The sequence below is a fragment of the Hemitrygon akajei genome, chromosome 19 (assembly GCF_048418815.1).
Source record: "Hemitrygon akajei chromosome 19, sHemAka1.3, whole genome shotgun sequence".
Classification (NCBI taxonomy): Eukaryota; Metazoa; Chordata; class Chondrichthyes; order Myliobatiformes; family Dasyatidae; genus Hemitrygon; species Hemitrygon akajei.
The window spans coordinates 16,410,895-16,433,084 of record NC_133142.1 but is presented as its reverse complement, the minus strand read 5'-3'; the positions used below and the strand labels follow the sequence as shown (position 1 = coordinate 16,433,084).

General features: G+C 38.5%; 1 protein-coding gene across 2 annotated transcripts in view; it reads left to right on the top strand.

Annotated features, from left to right (window-relative positions):
* The window catches only part of acad9 (acyl-CoA dehydrogenase family, member 9), a 68,333-nt gene that overhangs the window by 40,036 nt on the left and 6,107 nt on the right, over positions 1–22,190 (top strand). Inside the window, exons 10-16 of one of the 2 annotated variants that reach the window (XM_073072157.1) lie at positions 1,563–1,633; positions 5,001–5,120; positions 5,734–5,862; positions 6,750–6,829; positions 8,743–8,869; positions 10,693–10,770; positions 16,975–17,103. In XM_073072157.1, coding sequence (XP_072928258.1) covers positions 1,563–1,633; positions 5,001–5,120; positions 5,734–5,862; positions 6,750–6,829; positions 8,743–8,869; positions 10,693–10,770; positions 16,975–17,103 — 734 coding nt within the window. The remainder of the gene's footprint in view (positions 1–1,562; positions 1,634–5,000; positions 5,121–5,733; positions 5,863–6,749; positions 6,830–8,742; positions 8,870–10,692; positions 10,771–16,974; positions 17,104–22,190) is intronic. The other variant, XM_073072158.1, reaches the window with a different exon arrangement.

Here is a 22,190-nt window from a genome sequence, read left to right as displayed (position 1 = left end):
CCACTTTTAGCCCCTTAAAGCATCAAGGTTTAATGCTTTTCCCAATTGCCATGAATTTCTTTTTATCAGTTCCGGACATTTTTGAACAATACAACACAGTTATACGATTTGTTGATTTCTTTGAAGTTGAAAGTGTTGTGTGTTTGTAGCAAAGGGAACTGTCCATCATGGCACGATAAAAATGGCCTGTTTCATCAGCATTGTATATAGAATACCATTGTTGGTAGAATCTCAGGTGGTAATGAGAGGGCGTACAGGAGTGAGATATGCCAACTAGTGGAGTGGTGCCACAGCAGCAGCCTGGCACTCAACGTCAGTAAGACAAAAGAGTTGATTGTGGACTTCAGGAAGGGTAAGACGAAGGAACACATACCAATCCTCATAGAGGGATCAGAAGTGGAGAGAGTGAGCAGTTTCAACTTGCTGTATGCCAAGATCTCTGAAGATCTAACCTGGTCCCAACATATGGACGTAGTTATAAAGATGGCAAGACTGCGGCTATACTTCATTAGGAGTTTGAAGAGATTTGGTATATCAACAAATACACTCAAAAACTTCTATAGATGTACCGTGGAAAGCATTCTGACAGGCTGCATCACTGTCTGGTATGGGGTGGGGTGGGGGGGCTACTGCACAGTACTGAAATAAGCTGCAGAAGGTTGTAAATCTAGTCAGCTCCATCTTGGGTATTAGCTTACAAAGTACCCAGGACATATTTAGGGAGCAGTGTCTGAGAAAGGCATTAAGGACCTCCAGCACGCAGGGCATGCCCTTTTCTCACTGTTACCATCAGGTAGGAGATACAGAAGCCTAAAGTGATTCAGGAACAGCTTTTTCCCCTCTGCCATCGATTTCTAAATGGACATTGAACCCTTGGACACTACCAATTGTAAATTTCGGCACTCCAGTCATCTCTGTGTGCTGACAGTGAGTGGTGTTAGGCAGATGGCTTTTAATTTGGTCCAGTAGGGTAATTTTTCTTTGGCAAGTGTCAAATCTTTACATGGCATCTTGGCAAGGGTCTCAAAAATTGTTTTTGAAGTCCAATAAAAAAAGTAATCAAAACTCACTGCTTTTTGAATCGGTGTCTGTCAGCCCAAGTAGATAACATAACACAAGCTCATGCAGCTGACGTAACTATTTGCTCTAAGCACAGTGCAGTGACCAATGGCCCCATATGTGCATGTGACTGACTGGCTCTTGCCCCAGTTAAAGCAGCTAAGAGTCCCAAATAAACATTGGGAATCCTGGCTATTTTCTCAATTTGTTTTTGTACTTAAAGAGTTTTCCCAAATAAGCAGCTGCCCCAATTAACTGATGGCCCAATTAACCACAACCCACTGTATATTAAAAACAAAACAGGTGTAAATTGACAGACATTCAGTAGAGTTAAGGTTTGTGGGGAGAGAGAGCGAGAGAGAGAGGCTGTGTCCAAGCCACAATCTAATTAAATGGTGGAACAGGAACCAGAGGGCCTATTCCTTCTGTCTATTTTTTGCTTTGTTTTTACAAGGCACTATATAACTTCAACTCTTCAATTCCGGTTTTGTTTTTTTTTGTAGAGATGACAGCAGAGTATGCTTGTACCCGCAAACAATTTGATAGGAAGCTGAGTGAGTTTGGATTGATCCAGGTGGGTCCTTTAGTTTTTAATAATTATTTATATCCATTGCAACTTATAGCCAATTTATTGACAGCAGAATGAAATTTAAGCATTTGTAAAAGTACATAAATGTTTGCCCTGTAGTTTCATAATATCCGAAGTTATTCTTAGTGGTAATGCGTCTGAATCTTAGAAATTATTCTTCTTGTATTCCACTAATAAATTTACAGAGTTAAAAATGGATAATAAAGTAAGACAGGTAAGCAAAAGAAACCTAATCTGGGCAATGGTCCACCTTTTTAATGCCCCCTTCTCTGTCCCCTTCCCCAAATAGTAACTGATAGTTAGAATAAAATTAAAATCAGAAATGCCAGATTATATTTCTGTGGGAATTTGTATCCAATTTGTTCTGAGGCAAGTGCAGTAGTCACTGGTAAATTTATTGCAGACTCTTTATTGCATTTGTAAATAGACCATGAGGGAGTCATTTATTTTTTTCTGTTTGTCTCGAGTTGTTGTGTAAACTAATTGTGCAATGTACAGCTTGATCTGTCTAAGAATGAGGTTTTATTTCAGATATCTCTATAAGGAAGTGAATTTATTAAACAAAAATTATATTCAACAAACAAATGTTTAATACAAAAGATTTTGCAGATACTGGAAATCTAGTGCAACACACATAAAATGCTGGGGGCGGGGAATAAACAGTCTACATTTCAGGCTGAGACCCTTCATCAGGACTGGAAAGGAAGAGGGCAGAGGCCAGAATACAGAGGGGGGAGGGAAGGAGTACAAGCTGGCAGGTGATCAGTGAGACCAGGTGAGAGAGAGAGATGGGTTGGTGGGGTAGGGGGATGATATGAGAAGCTGGGAGGTGATGCATGAACGAGGTAGAAGACTGAAGAAGGAGTCTGATAGGAGAGCCCATTGGAGTAAAGGGAAGGAGCTGGGGAACCACGGGAGGCGAAAAGCAAGCCATGACAATGAAGGGCAGAGAAGGGAAAGGGTGGGAGCATAACCTAAAATGGGAAAAAAATACAAAAACAATGGGGGAAGATAAAGGGGAGTGATTATTGGTAACAAGTGTTTTACTTATTAAAGATCTATTATACACTTCTTTTTGAAAAAACTCACATTGTTCCTCAGCTGATGTCTGTGCGATGCGCGTCAATTCTTCACAAGCTTTAGGAGAAAGAAATGAGAGGACTTGCATATACAGAGTTCCTCTTAGATCCCTGGATGTCCCAATATGATGCCTCGCACACAAAAACTTAACTTCTAAATAATAATCATTATCATGTATGCAAACAGGGAGAAAAACCTGTAGCTGATTATTGTCTATTGCCTTAAAACACTTCCAAAGGTATTATTACAAAATTCACACTTTGTGGAATTGGCATCAACATTTTTGGAATACTTTCAAATCAACATCAAATCATTAGAGGTGACATAGGATCAGAAGATGTAGAATCCTTGTGGGTAGAGTTACAGTGCCTTGGGGAAAAAGTATTCAGCCCCCACAGCTATTTTCACAATTTACTGTCTCACTTTCAAAATTTAAAATATATTGAAGTAGGATTTTTGAGCTAATCTAGAAAGCATGTCAAATCAAAAGTTCCAAAACGTGTCAACAATTCACTATAGATTAAAAACCAAAATTGTAAGTCTGAAAAAGTGTTCATCCCCTTTGTAATTAGTACATTAGCTTTCGTCAGGTGCAATACTGCATATTACCTAACCAATTTATTGATGTAGAAAATTGGAGTATCTCCTGTTTTCAATGAATTCATAAGAATAAATAGCCCGTCTCTCTGTAAGATCCAACAGCATGGTAGATTTTCAACAGACAAAACCAGAATGAAGACGAGTGCATTCAAGACAAGTCAGGAAACTGTAAATAGCAAAGCACAAATCTGGGGAAAGATACAAGACCATCTCAAGGTTCAAAGGCATTGAACATACCTCAGAGCTTAGTGCAGTCCATTGTGAAAAATTGGAACAATATGAAGCCAGATCAGGCTGCCCCTCTAAACTTGGTCACAGGAGAAGAATGACACTTGTAAGAGAGGCTACTGTGATATTAACAGTCACTCTGAATGAGCAGCAGGGGCTGCAACTAGTGCTGAAATTCATGGCTCCACAATCTCTTAAGGTCTTGCACAAAAAGGGTATTTATGAAAGAGTGGAAAGGAAGAAGCCCTGGCTTAAAAAAACCATAATGAGGCAAATGCAAAGTTAGCATTCGTTTCGAGGTGACTAGAACATAAGAGCAAAATGTAATGCTGAAGCTTTGTAAGGCATTGGTCAGCTTGCTTGCACTTGGAGTATTGTATGTAGTAGGTAGTTTTGGCCCTCTTATCTAAGAAAAGATGTGCTAGCATTGGAGAAGGTCCAGAGGAGGTTTAAGAGAATGATTCCAGGAATGAAAGTGATAACATACAAGGAAAGTTTGATGGCTCTGGGCCGGTACTCGCTGGAGTTTATAAAATTAAGTGGGGGTGGGGGGGGAATCTCATTGAAACCTATCAAATATTGGAAGATATGGATAGAGTAGATGTGGGAAGGATGTTTCTTATAGTGGGGGAGCATAGGACCAGAGGGCACCCCTCAGAATAGAGAGATGTCCATTTAGAACAGAGATGGGGAACTTACTTAGCCTGAGGATAGTGATTCTGTGCATTTAATAGCCACAGATGGCTAAGGAAGCCAAGTTATTGAGTATATTTAAAGCAGAAGTTGATAGGCACTTGATTAGTCAAGGCAACAAAGGTTACAGGGATAAAGCCAGTAGAGTGGGATTGAGAGGGGTAATAAATCAGCCATGATGGAATGGCAGAGCAGACTCAGTGGGCCAAATGGCCTAATTCTGCTTCTATTTCTTATTGTTTATAACACATATAGTTTTTGAATTAGTCATTTTTTTTGTGAGAATTGCTGAATCATTAGTTTTAAAATTACCAGTACTGCTTCTTGCCCTTTAAGGGAGGGAGCAGCAATCTAGGGTACCTTAAGAAGAAAGGCTGAAACTAATTTGCCTCTGACCAGTGAAATGTCTTGGAGATCTGCACGTATGCATTCAAACAAATGAGCTGGAGGTCAGATGCCATTGAATCTGATCTCTTGTTCTGCTTCATCTCCTCTGCTGACTCCAGGGGTGAAACGTAAATGGGCTGATCTGACGGGTTTGTGTGAAAAAATGGCATAAATCTAAGGTTTCTTGGAACAGCTGCAACACCCATAGCCTCCAGGCTGATCAGACCCACTGAGTTGTGAAAGCTCTGAATGGAAGCCAAGGTGTGGGTGTCCAGAGAAGGCAGAGTAAGCCTGATTGAAGGCTATCTAGTTCATTATCTAAGTATACCGATCAATTTTCCATCGATATTGCAATTTCTTTCAGGAGAAATTTGCTCTGATGGCTTTGCAAGCATATGTAATGGAAAGCATGGCTTACTTGACTGCAGGAATGATGGACCGTCCCGGAGAGCCAGACTGTTCTCTAGAAGCAGCTATGGTTAAGGTAAGGAATGGAAATTCAGAACTATTCTTATGAACTCATTTAGAAGATTTCAGTTGTGATTTTGCTTCTGACATTTGAGCAGGAAAAGTACATTATATAAAAATTGCTTTAAAATTACGAGGATGAAGAATTAAGTTTGTCACTTGTTAATATTCAGAAACATGCATAAGTGATGCTCTGTAAAATATCAACTGTACATGATGTCAAAACATAAACTGTTTACTATGATAATCATCTGTGGATTTATTTGCCAAGCCTTAAGTAACTACTTGGAATTAAGGGATTTAAAAAAAACATTTTCCTGTGGAGGCAAAGGGCACTTGGGTGATATTTTAAAATGAATGCTAAGTCATAATGAAATACTGAATTGCACGCAAAATGCGGAATGATGCTAAGGGGATTTTGTATTCCTTTAAAATAGAAGTCTTCATTTTACAAAGAACCATTATTGTAATCTGGTTTGATTATTATAGAATCCAAAATGCCAGTAAACTTTCATCATGACTTAAAAATTATGTGCACATTTTCTTTTAGTAGATCGTATAATTAATTACTGAGTAATTATAAGAATGTGGCATCTCAATAATTTCTAACTGCAACATCTATGGATTAGATTTTTAGTTCAGAGGGAGCATGGACATGCATAAGTGAAGCACTGCAGATTCTGGGGGGCCTTGGCTACATGAAAGATTATCCTTATGAAAGATTCCTCAGAGATAGCAGAATTCTTCTGATTTTTGAGGTAAAATATCCAGTTGTTTGTAAGTATAATCATAATAGATATGCATATTATGAAATATAACTAGAGAAAATTTCTATTTAATAAAGTATTTTCTTGGATTTTATGAACTATTCTAATAAGTTAAGTTAGTCTTTGATTCTTAAAGATAAAACAGTTTTTAATACGTATTTGTTATTTCAGAAGGTAGTGCCAGCATAACTTCAGTTTGCTGTATCGTGTTGGTCGTGGTAGACATGCTATTGATAGTTTCCATAGAACCTTTGTAACGACCCTGAGTGGTTGACAAACCTGCGTTTTCTCTTTTTAATATCTTCTCTCAGCTCAAGGAGCCTGCATAATTATACTCTTTGAAAAGAACTTTCGACATGCAATGTATTTGAATAGCTTTACTTCATTTTATTTTAAATCTCCGAGAAAGAAACGGTGTTTTCCTTCATTCATTCGACAGTTTGCAGTTCAGTACTGTGATCCAGTTGTTTGACCTGTGATAAAATATTTCTGCTACTAATAAAGAGAAGCAGGCTTCATGAAATATGCAATCTTTGTGTTGTTAGATTAGTGGGGTTAATGTAAATGTTCACCAATTTCAAAAGGTGCTTTGTAGAGAAGACAAATTGCTGTGGTTAGGTTACTGATTTGTATGTTTAATGTACACATTTACTGATCGATGCAAGGATCACTCAGTTCATTGAAAAGGCTTTTGTGTTTGGTGACAGTGTGATGACTTCAATAATTTGTGAAATTTGGCTGTTCTATATGTGAAACAGCGAATCAAGTGCGTGTAGCTGGATTACAAATATAGCCAAATAATCACAATTAAAGTCTCTAACTTATAACTGGTAGCTTCCATTTTCCTATACATATGATTCTATTTTTATGGATTGCAGGGCACTAATGAAATTCTAAGGATGTTTGTGGGATTGACTGGACTACAGCATGCAGGGAAAATACTTACTGGAAAAATAAAGTAAGCTGACCTATACATGTCTTTGCCATACTGTTCTAACCACTTCCTAAATATTAATCACCACCCACAATGACTACTGCTTAGTTAATGGAAATAGCTGATGCAACTTATCATTGCTGCCTTTGACCTTTGACTGTGCTTTCACTGCTCTGAAAGCTTGGTTTTAATAATGCTGATTTTATTTTTAACTTCATTATATAATGCTATTCTGTAACTTGGAGGTAGTTGAATGTATTTGCAGTTCACTTGGTTAAAATTTGAGTAGAAATCGCAATTTTACTGTAGAGGAAAATAGAGTTTGCTGGAGTAGGGTAGTTGACTCCTGATTTGGAATATAAAATCCAAAGTCTAAGTGTTTGCTGTTTTAATTAGACCAAGTATTTAAACATTAGATTGTGGCGACCCACTTCCCAGCACACTCGAACTGGCTCACAAAGCGGCGCGCGCCAGCATTGAAGCAGAGCCCAAATAGGGCGCCAAGCCTGCTTCACCAGCAAGGGGAAAAGCCCGTGTGCAGGACGGGACTGTGAATATGTGCTCCCTACAGCATTCCCGCCCAGGGAGGGTGGGATCAGGAAGGCTCTAAAGCGAGGCCGTGAGGTTTGACTAAACCTCTTTTGTAACTGCAGCTCACCAACTCTGTGTCGTTATTGCAGCACTGCGTGTAGCACACTGCCACAAGGTAGAATAAAACTGTAAAACAAATCATGTTGTCCTTTAAATGTCCTTGTTTAACGTCAGTGGATGGGGATAAGCAAGTGGTTCAGAGGTCATGACTGACACATCGGATAATGGTTTGAACTTCCAGTTTTTCATGTTTTGAGAGAACCAGATAAGCAAACATTCAAATGTTTTCCTTTCCTGGCAATTCAAATTTCACTAAATGTATTATCTCAAAAATAGCAGTATTAGTGGAAAATGCTGCATAGTTCATTTATCTTTAGTGGTAATATTTTTCTAGGAATGGTAAATGTTCATGATCTCAGACTTTACAATTTTCCAAGGTGTATAAGATGGTGAGAGGCATTGATCGAGTGGATAGTCAGAGGCTTTTTTTCCAGGGCTGAAATGGCTAGCACAAGAGGGCACAATTTTAAGGTGCTTGGAAGTAGGTACAGAGGAAATGTCAGGGGTAAGTTTCTTACGCAGAGAGTGGTGAGCGCGTGGAATGGACTGCCAGTGATGGTGGTAGAATTTGATATGATAGGGTCTTTTAAGAGACTCCTGGATAGGTACATGGAGTTTAGAAATTACCTAGGGTTACCCATAGCCGTCTATTTTTCTATGTTAGGGACATGTTCGGCACAGCTTTGTGGGCTGAAGGGTCTGTAATGTGCTGTAGGTTTTCTATGTTTCTAAATTAAGAAGCTCTAAATCTGAAAACGCATATTTGATTCCAAGAAGTCAGTACCCTTTTGTGCAGTTTTTGACTTTTGACTCCAGTACTTGTTTTACTGTTTTTTTGATTAAACTTCCCATTTTTTGAAATGGTATTAGCTGCCAATTTGCTGGTTAATTATCTCATTTTCAGTATATTATCTTGTGTGCTATCTGAAATCACAATTATAAACAGATACCCTACCGTATATTACAGTGGGAGTGGGGATTGCATTCCTAGAAGACATTCCAAATAGTGAAGTCACATCATCTGCACGTGTGTCTAGAAATACAAGTTGACAAGGATATGTTGACTTATTTACCATTTTCCCCCCCATAAATTTTGAGAAAATGGATTTTATTCCATACCTCAAATTTTGGGGTAGTGACGTGTGGATTTTCTGATGTTGAATTTCTGTAAGCTGAATAGTGATAAAGCGGGGTCACCTGTTGTGGGCAAAGCACATCAATGTATTTTTAAATAATTTTTGGACTATGAAGCTATTTTTTAAGATACTCTTTCTCTTTGTTTCCAGAGAGATGAAGAAAGGAAATATCGGAGTTGTGTTGGAGATTCTAGGAAAAAAATTGGGAGGTTCTTTGACCACAAAGGTGGATTTTGGCCTCACAGGCAAAAATGGTGTAGTGCATCCCAGTTTAGAGGTACTTGTTCATGTGTCATAATTAATAGTGAAGTAGGGTTTCTTTGAAGTGTAACTCAATTATAAGCCAGTATTTAGCATGCAGAACTTTATCAGAATAAGCTTTATTATTACTGATGAAGTTTGTTATGTTGTGAAAACAGTACAATGCAAAGACAAAATTACTGTAAATTACAAAATTATTAAATAGTGCAAAAAAAAGTTCAGTAGTATTCGAAGGCAATTCAGAAATCTTATGGTAGAGAAGAAGAAACTGTTCATATATTGATATATTTTCATGCTTCTGTGCCAACTTTTTCAATGGTAGTAATGAGAGAGAGAAAGAATGTACATACATACAGGCCTAATTAAGCGTCTCCCCTAATTAGCCAGTTTCGTGTAAGTAGTTAAGAAGGTATAAAAAAGACAAATTGAATAACAAATTGTGTATTTAAACTAAATACAGAACAAATTAGAACACTACCAATACTACTGTGGTCCTATAAAACTGTGTAGTAGTTCCTAGTACTTACTGCTAGAGGAATTCGTCCACGTCGTGCTCTTTTAACTGTAGATGAACAAAATCAGTGCAGACACCTAATGCAGATGATGGACTGCATTCATACAATGCTGTCAATGATTACATCGTCTAAATCTTCATTTTCATTGTAACATTCAAAATGATTGTCGACACCTTCAACTCTCTGTAGTTTTTAAATTGCTGAAGTAGTGAGATCATTTCATTCTCACCCCCAGCCGTTCCTGGCATCTCCACGCCTGAATGCTTGAAATTGCAATGAACAGAACGGTTCTGAATTGACTTACTGCTTATTTCTTTCCAACTATAATTGCCAATTGAAGGTAGTTAAAAACTAAAGCAACATACACAAAATGTTAGAGGAACTCAGCAGGTCAGGCAGTGTCTATGGAAAGAGTAAACAGTTGACTTTTTGGGCCAGGACTGTTCTTCAAAAATAAAGCAGTAAGACAATTCAGAACTGTTTTGCTCACTGTGGTTTAAAAACTGTTCAAAGCAAGGTGCTTTGTCTAAGTACACGCTAGTTAGGGTTTGGCTACACTCTCCTTCCCCAATTAAGCAGCTTAGTGTCCCAATTAAACAAAGGGAGTCCTGCCTACTTTCTTGATTAATTTTTGCTCTTTTAAGAGTCTTCCCAAAAAAAAGTAGCTGTGCCTATTAACCGATGGCCTGATTAACTGGAATTCATAAATTTATCATGTAAATTTGTATTCTGTTAAGTTGTTTTACTAATCAAAGTCAGTAATTCTGTAAAATATCTACTGAAGATATAACTTAATGGTGCTTCTTACATTAAGCAACAATCATTAAAGACAAGGTATGATTTTGAAATAGAGTTTAAAGGAGCCATGGGTTGGATTTAAGTCACCAATAGCCTTAAGAGGGAGGTTGTTTGCCAGGACAAAGCACTGGTGCAGAACAGCAAAATCTTTGCCAAATTATCTTCCCATTAACCAGTTGATGTTGAGAGAATTGACATCTGAAATTGAATGTAGACATATTAGCGCATTACTAAATGCTCCTTAGGAAAATGTTACACCTGTGCTACCACTGTCTTTTCAATGCCATGAGCTTTAATTTTGCTAACAAATCTAATCTATGGTGCTGCGCCAAGTTCTTTTTAGAAAGTATAGGTACAGTTGTACTACCTTCAGGCCTCTTCTTATTGCATCAAAGGTCTCAATCAATTTGATTTTAATAAGATTGTTTTGACATGTGACTTGGAATTAGTAATTAACAGCAAAGGGCTGGATGTACCAGAATTGTAAAATTGGATAAGAGGAACAATTAGATTCTGTTTCCTTTAGGCAAGTGCCAAAAAATTGGAGGAGAATGTATACGTTTTAGGCACCACAGTGGAAAATCTTCTGTACAGATATGGCAAGGTAATGAAAAATTTCTTTTCTAATAGAATATGGTCAAGTCAAGAAAATATTTAAATGTACTTTAAAGTCTAAAAATGTTAAGGTGTAAGTTGTACTTTTTGATATCTTCATCACATAAGCATCTGCTGTGGGGAAAATGCGTACCTCTAGAATTTATAACCATATATTAAAAAATACACTGCCGGCTTTTGTGGATAATTATACATGGATTGCCAACATTTTCTCCTCTCATTCCCATAACTGGCAGGAAGCACACTGCAAATGATAACATTTATGAACTTGCTGCCATTCATACTCTGACATTGGACTCCAGTGTGGAACTTAGTCACCAAGAATGAGCTTCTAAATCTGCTCCTTGAACTTGCACTACGGTAATTTAATTTTGACACAGCAATGGAACAGGCTGTGGGAGAAATGAGTATACTTACATTTTTGAAGGAGCTTTGTTTTAATTTTAGTTCTAGAGATTATCCTCAGACCCCACATAACACTACCCCACAAGACACTGATTCGTTACAATGCAGTTATTCAATTCTTCATTGAAATTTTTAAAAATGACAAAAGTTAATTCTAAACAACACAAAACTTCTCAAGAGCAGTCGCCATTACAGTAAACGTTCAATCAGCCAATGAGCGCTTTGCATACTCAGCCACTCACAGCCAATCACGTATTAGTTCACAGTCTGCCTCCCCTGCAGACTGTCACCAATAGCCTTAAAAAACTCATCAAGGATGATTGATAAGTACGTGGCCTAAGGTAGAAGGAGATGAGTTATTAACTTCAAACTTTCTGCATAATCACTCAAAGAGTTGAAGTGCATGTGCACACCTTAGGCCATGAACTTATCAATGACCCCTGCTGTGGACACTTTCTGGAGGTCCAAGATCCATATGCTCCACGACCACTGGACTAGGTGTGTAAATGTAGGAGGGGACTATGTTGAAAAATAAATGTGCTTTGTTTTCTAAAATTTACTCCTCCTACCTTAGGCCACAAGCACATCAATCACCCCTGGTAATAGATAAAATCTCCTCTCTTTAGTTTGCAAGTTCTGGGCCGTTGCTCCAGTTCCAATAGTTTTTTTTTCATTCTTGCTCCTAGTCTTGCTATTATTTATTTGTTTGGTTCTACTTTGTTCTGCAGTTCTTTTCAGAAATGCAAGTATATTTCGGTGATGTGATGAGATGAAGGAAAAAATATCAGTGATACTTGAGGACTGATTTGTTTAGTTATTTCAGAAACATATAGGTAATTAGTTTATTATTGTCAAGTGATGAGATACAGTGGAAAAAGCACTGTGTGCCTACCATCTAGACAAATAATTTCATACATAAGCACATGAGGTAATACAAAAGGAAGAACAATAACAAAATGCAGAATATAGTGATACAAAAGAAGTACTCAGTGCAGCTACATAATCTTGTTGAGAACCATTTTTTCCATCTCCCATTTCCTTCCACCTTATAACAAGCATGATTCGTTTCCACCACTTCCTGCAGACAATGTCAGAATTTGCAACCTGAACTCTTCTAATCATGGCAATCATTTTAAGACCAAGGCTCACTTTTTCTTTAGGATGGTTAAAGTTTAAAATAAAATAATTAATTCATTCAGATGCGTTCATTTATTGTGTAAATATTGTTTTTTCCAGTTTTTAAGCACAAAGTTGTTCAGAATCCAGTTTAAGATAATTAACCTTTAAGACAGAAAATGTAATATGGTTTGAAATATGTAGTACAGTGCCATCTATTGGTTACATTACAGATTTACATGTAGTTGCCCTCAGCCTGTCTCAAACACAGTAATACATAAATCTAAACACAAGGATTCATAATTAAGGGAGCTTATACAAAAGTGTAACTATAATGGAAAAGTAGAATGAGCTTTTGTTATTTGGACATTGACAAAATATAAAATTTTAAGATATATGTGATGTGCATAGTATGTACTTTTTGGTGTGTTTCCTTGGAAATAATCAGAAAGACATTTTTACAGTGAAAAATGTGAAAATATAGGGGTGAATGTGTACAAGGCACTTGCCTGCTTCGGAATCCAAGAAGGTGCTAGTATCTCAAAACATTTTCACCCAAAGGGGCGCACACATGAGTGTGAGCAGAGGCCCAGCCCTCTCCTCAGATAAATACTGATAAAAATTGTATCTGGTCTGGTTATGGACGTTCACCCTATATTATTCAGCTTGTACATCTGTGCTCCTTCAAACACTGGGAAAATTAAATTTCTGGCAAGGCTACGCTAACAGATTCTGTAAAAGCGTGGTTTTCCAATAAAGCATGGTCAAGGTGAACTAAAATAATTATTAATTTTCAAATGCCTTTACTGTGAAATATCAATCTACCATGTAGTTATGAGCTTCAGATCTGTCTAGACAAAATGTACCCCCTAGCAAGAGCAGCTGTTATTAGTCAGGTCTTATCCCTAAACATTTAGCAGAGCTAGTGTCTCTTACGTGGCATTCACAGAAATGAATAATTTAGAGTGTCAGGTAGTAAGTGGAAAGTACAGTCTTGTAACCTAGGTTCATATTTGACTGGAGGTGATCTCTGTAAAGTTTGCAAGTTCTCCCTGTGATTGTCTCTGTTTCTCCTGGGTCCACTGGTTTCCTCTCGCTGCTAAAGATGTGCTGGTTGTTAGGTTAATTGGCTTCTGTAAATTGCCTGCAGTGCATCAGAATGGGAATTATTGGCCATGTGGAGAACAATGGGTTGCAATGAAATAAGTTAGGGAATGGGATTGACAGAATTGACTGAACTGGCATAGACTCAATAGACTAGAAGTCTCTTCCTAAATTGCATGTAAGGGTGAGAGATTTGAGGGAAAATCTGAGCTGACAACTCACTTAAAAGCTTTACCTGTGATGGCCCTTAAGTTTATTTTCTCTTGTAAACGGTTCCTTTAACATAACCAGGGTATGTCATTCTGGATAATAAACCTGATTGTGGTAATGTTACCAGCCTCAGCACCACTCCTTTCAAAGGCTGCAAGAAGACTTTTATTTATCATTCTCATTCTCACGTTGAAACCCATCAGGACACTTGTGTCCCTACTGAGCAAGATGAGGGGGAAAAAGCTTTTGAATTCAAATGATTATAACAAAACTGCAGTTACATTTGTAAGAAAAGCAGAGCTGATGTTTATTAAGAATGTATAAAATATCAGTGCAGTTATTACATTACTCCGGTCATGACTGATTTATTTCAGAATGTATGATCTCAGGATCACTGGAGGTTTGTCACCTGGGGGAGGCAAATCAAGTTAGAATTTTAAGCATGAATTTTAAATAATGAATGCTGGTGAATGTGAGAAAATGGAATAGCTTCTGTAAATGTGGCTAACTGGTGCTACTGCCATTACCTGAATGTTGATCCAGAATAAAAATAAAGAGGGAATTAACATTCATTCCTATACCACAAAGTACTGCCATTTACATCTTATTGAGCCTTAAAGTCCAAAGTAAAACTGACAGCATTTGTGCACCATAGATAGTAGAGAAATAGTGAATGGTCCTCCTTCAGGAATTTGAGCACAAAATTCAGGCTGATAGTGCAGTGTAGAACCAGTGAATTGCTGCACTTTTGGAGGGGCTACCCTTTGGACGAGATGTTGAGCTGAGGCCCATTTGTTCTCTCAGTCAGATGTGAGATATTTTAGCATTGCTTCAAAGAAAAGCAGTTATTTTCTTGTCACAGCCAATTACTACCCTTCAATCAACATCCCTAAAACATTGATCTGGTAATCATCCCATTGCTCTTTGTACAAGTTTGTTGTGCGTAAATTAACGAGGTGTTTCCTGCACCGTGATAGAGTCCACACTTTAAAACCACTCTGGCTGGAAAGTGCTTTGAGAGCTCTTCAAACTTTTTAATGGCACTCTATAAGGATTTTTTTTATTCAATGGAAGTGTAAAGAAGCAAAATAAAGTCATTAGAAGGGTGTTACATGTGGAATAAAAACCAGGTGCCCAAAACACTCAGCAAGTCAGGCAGCATCTGTGGAAAGCAAAAAAATAGAATAAACATGTGGGGTTGAAGAAGCAATGAGCTTCCTTGAAAGGAGGTGGTAGTGTGCTTCTCGTTCCACAAATACTGCCAGGCCTGCTGAGTGTCCCTGGCATTTTCTGATTTTGTTTAACATTGGATGCAGAGTGGAGCCCCTCCAGCAATGCAGCAAGCCTAGAGAAGCTGTTTATCTTCCCCCTGAGGAATCAGTTCAAGGTGGTTGGAGTGTGAGACAATTGAGCACAAAACTTAGGCTGAATAGATATCTGTAATGCTGGAGGTGTTCTACTTCAGATAAGGTGTTAAACTGAGGTGCGTTTTCTCTCTCAGAAAAAAATTATTGCATTATTTTAAAGAACAATTATTTCTGATGCTACAGCCAATTTTTACCCTTTTGTCACTATCACTAGAGGAAATAGTCTGGGCCATTTTAACTCTTGCTTTCATTTAAATATTATAATGTGTGCTAAAAAAAACTTGACATTGATTCCTTTTGAGAAAAATTAATACTTAGAGTCCTACTCTGAATTGGAGCCTTTATTACCATTCTGTAGAAAGATGTAAAATTTTACAGATTTGATATTTGCCATCTGCACAGCAGAAGATATGATCTGACAAGACTATACTAATGCCAAAACAATTTATCACCATTGTTCCAGCCTCAGAATTATCCAGCATTGTTGAGAATGGTGCCTAATTCAGCCACTAGCAACATTCTTCTTGATGTATCTTTCGCTTTCTAAAACTTTTATTGTTAATTTTACATCTGGTGTCGCCCATATGTCATTTGGTCCATGCTTGCTTGAACTTGATAATTTTAATTACCTCTTTCAAATTACCTAGTACATGGTAGCCCCAGATTATGGACGAGTTCTGTCCTGTCATAACCTGGGACCAACCTATACAGGGTAATCTGAAAGAGCCAAGTTCTCAGGCAGCGGAAGATGCCTGCAGCCCACAGCAGCTGGAAAATCCATTCCACAGGTCCCCCAAGCACTCATTTGTAGGTGCTAGCTGTACTTAAGATAGACGTTCCTATGCTGGGGAAGACATGTAATTCCTTTTCTAATGAGAACTGTGTATGCTTATTAATGTACTCTTTCACAAGGCAATATCATAGGAGATAATATATATAGATTATATTATTGTATGACCATGCAGAGATTTAGAGCATTGATCAGTAAGTTCATATCCTGAAATTTGAATAAATCTGGAATTAAAAAATAGTAGTAGCAAAACCAACCATAAAACTACAAGATTAATTAAAAACACTGAAGGGGTTCATTGAACTGAGGAACAAAATTCCTTGCAGTTCCAAATCATACCATTGTAGTTGACTCCTAACTACAAATTTAGTAGTAGTAATAATAATCTCAACTGAACCTTTATTTCTTCAGCATCTTAGCTATAGTGTTGAGCCTCAAGACAGTCACTCCAGAGAAAAGTGATTTTTATTGAGATATTAAACGGATTTACCATTCCATCTAATTTTCATGTTTTAAACGTCATTTCTGTAAGTTTATATTCCGAAGGTTTTAAGGCATATGCATATGATGGCCTTGTGAACCTGACCAACCCACCGTACCTCTGTCCTTGACTTTAGATCACCGCATTTTGTAATTACGTGGTGTGATTTCATGACTCTCCACAATAGAAAAATATTTAAATGATTTGTTTTTGACTTCCATCCAAGAAGTCACTGTGAGATCAGTCTGACAAATGTCTTTCACTTTTGGCCTCTCCTTACAAGCTCCAGGGACCCATGTGCTTTTTGTTGACCAATTATAATAATTTATGTAAATATACACCCTGAGCCGCCTGTTTCTGTGTTCTTTTTAGAATTGTACCAACTTACTTATATTAGCAGTTCATTAATTTCATACCAAAATGTTAAAGTGCATGAATTTCACCGGAAAAGATCAAGAGGACATTTACCAGCATGAAAACAAATTTATAATCACCATTAATTCAGAGTACTGGGTTAGTTTAAATGTAGATATATCAAAGAGGCAGAGATTTTTAAAATAATAATTTGAATGCATACTTGTGGAGTGAATTAACTAAATTAGGGAGAATAGTTATTAAATATAAGTAGGTCAAGTAGGATGAAATTATCTTAATATAACAATATTAAATTTATTTTTTTGTTCATGTTTTTCAATGGATCGCGTGCACCTCCCTCCAAAGACTATAGTGGAAGAGCAACTGGTGGTAAAGAAAGTAGCCGATGTTCTTATTAATCTTTATGCCATGACAGCAGTTATCTCAAGAGCTAGTCGCTCAATCAGCATTGGCCTCCGTAATCATGATCATGAGGTAGGTATCTATGACTTAATGATTATTACTCCAATTAAATCTACAGTTAAAAAATAAACTGTCAATTGGGAAGGAGATTAGAATATTTCTATATTTACGTTGGTGCAGAAAATGTTGGGTGTTATCTCATTATCTGCTTTCTAATTTGCCTGCTGTTCTGTCAAATATATCTTGCCATGTGCCTGCAGAATGTAGAAAGCAGCCAAGTTAATGAGTCCATGTTTTTCTTTTCTCTGGTTAACATCTCTCCAATTGGGATTACTTGAGATCGAAATCAAACGATGCTAACAATTTCCTGATGTGCCTTATAATGCACAAGCCCTGTTCTCAACAGTGTTGCATCTTTCTGCTTGAGTTAGTCCAGCAGTTCCAAAAATATCATCTTGGTTTCACAAGAGTATTTCTGCTCTATCATCCTCTCTGATTTTTTTGCCTTGATGCTACTTGAAATATGATCCAAAATATTCCACATTTTTGTAAGCTATTACTTTTGCTTTATCTACATTTATTCCAATGGACAGCAGTATTTCAATTTTTTTTCTTTTATGGAACAGATGCTTATTACCTGTTGATCTTCACAACTACCACCTTTCAATTGATTCCCACTCAAAACTGTGCCACTGATTGATCGAGCTGACTTAGCTTGTGGTTGTCATGACTAATTAGCCAGAGATGGAGCAAGCACACGGTAGTTCTAGGCTGGTAACTGTTCAGTCGTTTGCTTTGATGAATTCAGCTCACAGAATATAGATTTTTTTTGCACATGCAGAAGTATAAATTTAAACGTACACCACCAGTCTCAGTTGAGCTGCCACATTTCATTCATATGGAATTGCCTAATAATTAAGTTTCTAGTGTGATTTCTGTGGAATTAAAGAAAATGTTAAAGAAATAAAAATTAAAGAACCTGAACTGGGAGAATCAGGTTGGTGCTGGACCACAGGATAGGGAGTTTGTAGAGTGCCTACGGGATGCATTCTTGGAACAACTTGTATGAGAGCCGACCAGGGACAAAACTATTCTGGATTTAGTGTTATGTAATGAACAGGATTTGATAAGCGATCTCGCAGTAAAGGAGCCATTAGGAGGTAGTGATCACAATATGATAAGCTTTTATCTGCAATTTGAGAAGGATAAGGGCAGCTTGGAGGTGTCAGTGTTGCAGATGAACAGGGGAAACTATGGAGCCATGAGGGTGGAGCTGGCCAAAGTTGACTGGACAGATAGCCTAGCAGAAAAGACAGTGGAACAGCAATGGCAGGTATTCTTGGGAATAATGCACAAGGTGCAAAATCAGTTCATCCCCCAGAGAAGGAAGGATTCAAAGGGGGGAAAGGGGCCTCAGTGGTTGACAAAGGAAGTCAGAGACTGCATAGCATTAAAAAAAAAAGGAAATATGACAGAGCTAAGGTGAGTGGGAGGACAGATGATTGGGAAGTTTTTAAGGAACAACAGAACTTAACTAAAAAGACAATACGGGGAGAAAAAATGAGGTACGAACGCAAGCTAGCCAGGAATATAAAGGAAGATAGCAACAGCTTTTTTAGGTATGTGAAGAGAAAGAAGATAGTTAAGAACAATGTTGGGCCCTTGAAGAATGAATTGGGTGAAATTGTTATGGGAAACAGAGAAATGGCAGAAGAATTTAATGAGTACTTTAGATCTGTTTTCACTAAGGAAGACACAAGCAATCTCCCAGATGTATGGATGGGCCAAGGACATAGGGTAACAGAGGAAATGAAACAGATTGACATTTGGAAGGAAACGGTGATGAGAAGACTGATGGGACTGAAGGCTGACAAATCCCCAGGTCCAGATGGTCTGCACCCTAGGGTACTAAAGGAGGTGGCCCTGGAAATTGCGGATGCATTGGTAATCATTTTCCAATGTTCCTTAGATTCAGGATCAGTTCCTGAGGATTGGAGAATGGTTAATGTTATCCCACTTTTTAAGAAAGGAGGGAGGGAGGGAGAAAACAGAGAACTATCGACCTGTCAGCCTGACATCGGTGGTGGGAAAGATTCTAGAGTCCATTATTAAGGATGAAATAGTGGTGTATCTAGATAGCAGTGATAGGATTGGGCCGAGCCAGCATGGATTGACCAAGGGTAAATCATGCTTGACTAATCTGTTGGAGTTTTTCGAGGATGTAACCAGGAAGTTAGACGGGGGAGATCCAGTGGATGTAGTGTACCTCGATTTTCAGAAGGCATTTGATAAGGTCCCACATAGAAGATTGGTGGGTAAAATCAAAGTTCAGGGCATCGGGGGGAAGGCATTGACATGGATAGAAAACTGGTTGGCAGATAGAAAGCAAAGGGTAGCGGTGAATGGGTGTTTCTCGGAATGGCAGGTGGTGACTAGTGGGGTGCCACAGGGCTCGGTATTGGGATCACAGCTGTTTACCATTTACGTTAACGATTTGGATGAAGGCATAGAAAATAACATCAGCAAATTTGCTGATGATACTAAGCTGGGTGGCAGTGTGACATGTGATGAGGATGTTAGGAGAATTCAGGGTGACTTGGATAGGCTGGGTGAGTGGGCAGATACTTGGCAGATGGTGTTTAATGTGAATAAGTGTGAGGTTATCCACTTTGGGAGTAAGAACAGGAAGGCAGATTATTATCTGAACGGTGTAGAGTTAGGTAAGGGAGAAATACAAAGAGATCTAGGAGTCCTTGTTCATCAGTCACTGAAGGTGAATGAGCAAGTGCAGCAGGCAGTGAAGAAGGCTAATGGAATGTTGGCCTTTATTACAAAGGGAATTGAGTACAAGAGCAAGGAAATCCTCTTGCATTTGTACAGAGCCCTGGTGAGACCACACCTGGAGTATTGTGTACAGTTTTGGTCTCCAGGGTTAAGGAAGGACATCCTGGCTGTAGAGGAAGTGCAGCGTAGATTCATGAGGTTAATTCCTGGGATGTCTGGACTGTCTTACGCAGAGAGGTTAGAGAGACTGGGCTTGTACACGCTGGAATTAAGGAGATTGAGAGGGGATCTGATTGAAACATATAAGATTATTAAGGGATTGGACAAGATAGAGGCAGGAAATATGTTCCAGATGCTGGGAGAGTCCAGTACCAGAGGGCATGGTTTGAGAATAAGGGGTAGGTCATTTAGGACAGAGTTAAGGAAAAACTTTTTCTCCCAGAGAGTTGTGGGGGTCTGGAATGCACTGCCTCGGAAGGTAGTGGAGGCCAATTCTCTGGATGCTTTCAAGAAGGAGCTAGATAGGTATCCTATGGATAGAGGAATCAAGGGATATAGGGACAAGGCAGGAACCGGGTATTGATAGTAGATGATCAGCCATGATCTCAAAATGGCGGTGCAGGCTCGAAGGGCCAAATGGTCTACTTCTGCACCTATTGTCTATTGTTAAGCTTTTTTTAAATCTAAATTTTAGATTTTTTTTTAAATCAAAGTTTGAAGTACAGTATCATCATGTAAAATGATAGTGCTTCAGAATATTCCTTGGCCTTGTGTCAAACAAGTACAGTGTATTTTTTTTCATGCGTTAGAGGTACAAATATTACTTGTAAAGCAGATAGCTGTATCTTGAAATGACAGCTGTATTATAATTCATACATTAAGGCCTAGAACCTGCTGTCAGCAGCTCACACACCAGTGACTCATCATTTCAGACACTCCTTTTCCTGATCTACTTAAGTCAATTTGCAAACCTGATTGAAATTAGCACTGCCCCAGGCAGAATCTTGCCTGATGTGGTGCCATCATGTAAATGGCCCAGTACGAACCCAGTGACAAAACGAATGAAACAAACTTTTGACAGCCTGTTTAGTCGTATCCCAAGAGCTAGTATTTAAACCTGTGTAGGATTTTAAATGTTTGTGAGTACCTCTGACATTCAGAAATATACAGTGCAGAACAGGCCCTTCCAGCCTTTTGAGCCTTGCCGCCCAGCAATCCTCTGCTTCAATCTGATACTAATCAGGGAACAATTTATAATGACCAGTTAACCTATTGACTGATATGTCTTTGGACTGTGGGAGGAAAACAGAATACGTGGAAGAAACTGAACTATTGAAAGTTAATGATATAAGTAAAAAAAAAACAAAATATAAAGATAAATAATTTTAAAACAAATTTCTATAATGTTTAAAGCAGCTGACTAATTCAGAATAATTTAAATTACTTTATAAATACCCTAGTGCCCTGTAGTCATTCCTTTCCCTTCATGTGTGTAGACTTGGCACAGTGTCCTTGGTGTAAATGTCCAAGGAATCCTTAAGGCACCAGCACTGGGGGTAAACAGGATACTTGCCTTCATTGGCTCAGTCACAGCTGGAGAGCTTTTTGCCTGTCTTATAAGGAAGGATGCAATTGCATTGAAACATAGAAACAGAGAAAGCATACAACACAATACAGGCCCTTCGGCCCACAAAGCTGTGCCAAACATGTCCGTACCTTAGAACTACCCATCGCCCTCTATTTTTCTAAGCTCCATGTAACCATCCAGGAGTCTTTTAAAAGACCCTATTGTTTCCACCTCCACCACTGCCACCGGCAGCCCATTCCACACACTCACCACTCCGCGTTTAAAAAAAAAACTTACCCCTGACATCTCCTCTGTACCTACTTCCAAGCACCTTAAAACTATGCCCTCTCTTGCTAGCCATTTCAGCCCCGGGGAAAAGCCTCTGACTATCCACACGATCAATGCCTCTCATTATCCTGTACACCTCTATCAGGTCACCTCTCATCCTCCATCGCTCCAAGGAGAAAAGGCCGAATTCACTCAACCTATTCTCATAAGACATGCTCCCCAATCCAGGCAACATCCTTGTAAATCTCCTCTGCACCCTCTCTATGGCTTCCACATCCTTCCTGTAGTGAGGCGACCAGAATTGAGCACAGTACTCCAAGTGGGGTCTGACCAGGGTCCTATATAGCTACAACATTACCTTTCGGCTCTTAAACTTAATCCCACAATTAATGAAGGCCAATGCACCGTATGCCTTCTTAACCACAGAGTCAACCTGCATAACAGCTTTGAGCGTCCTATGGACTCGGACCCCAAGATCCCTCGGATTCTCCAGAGGGAATACAAGAGGCTATGAGAAGAA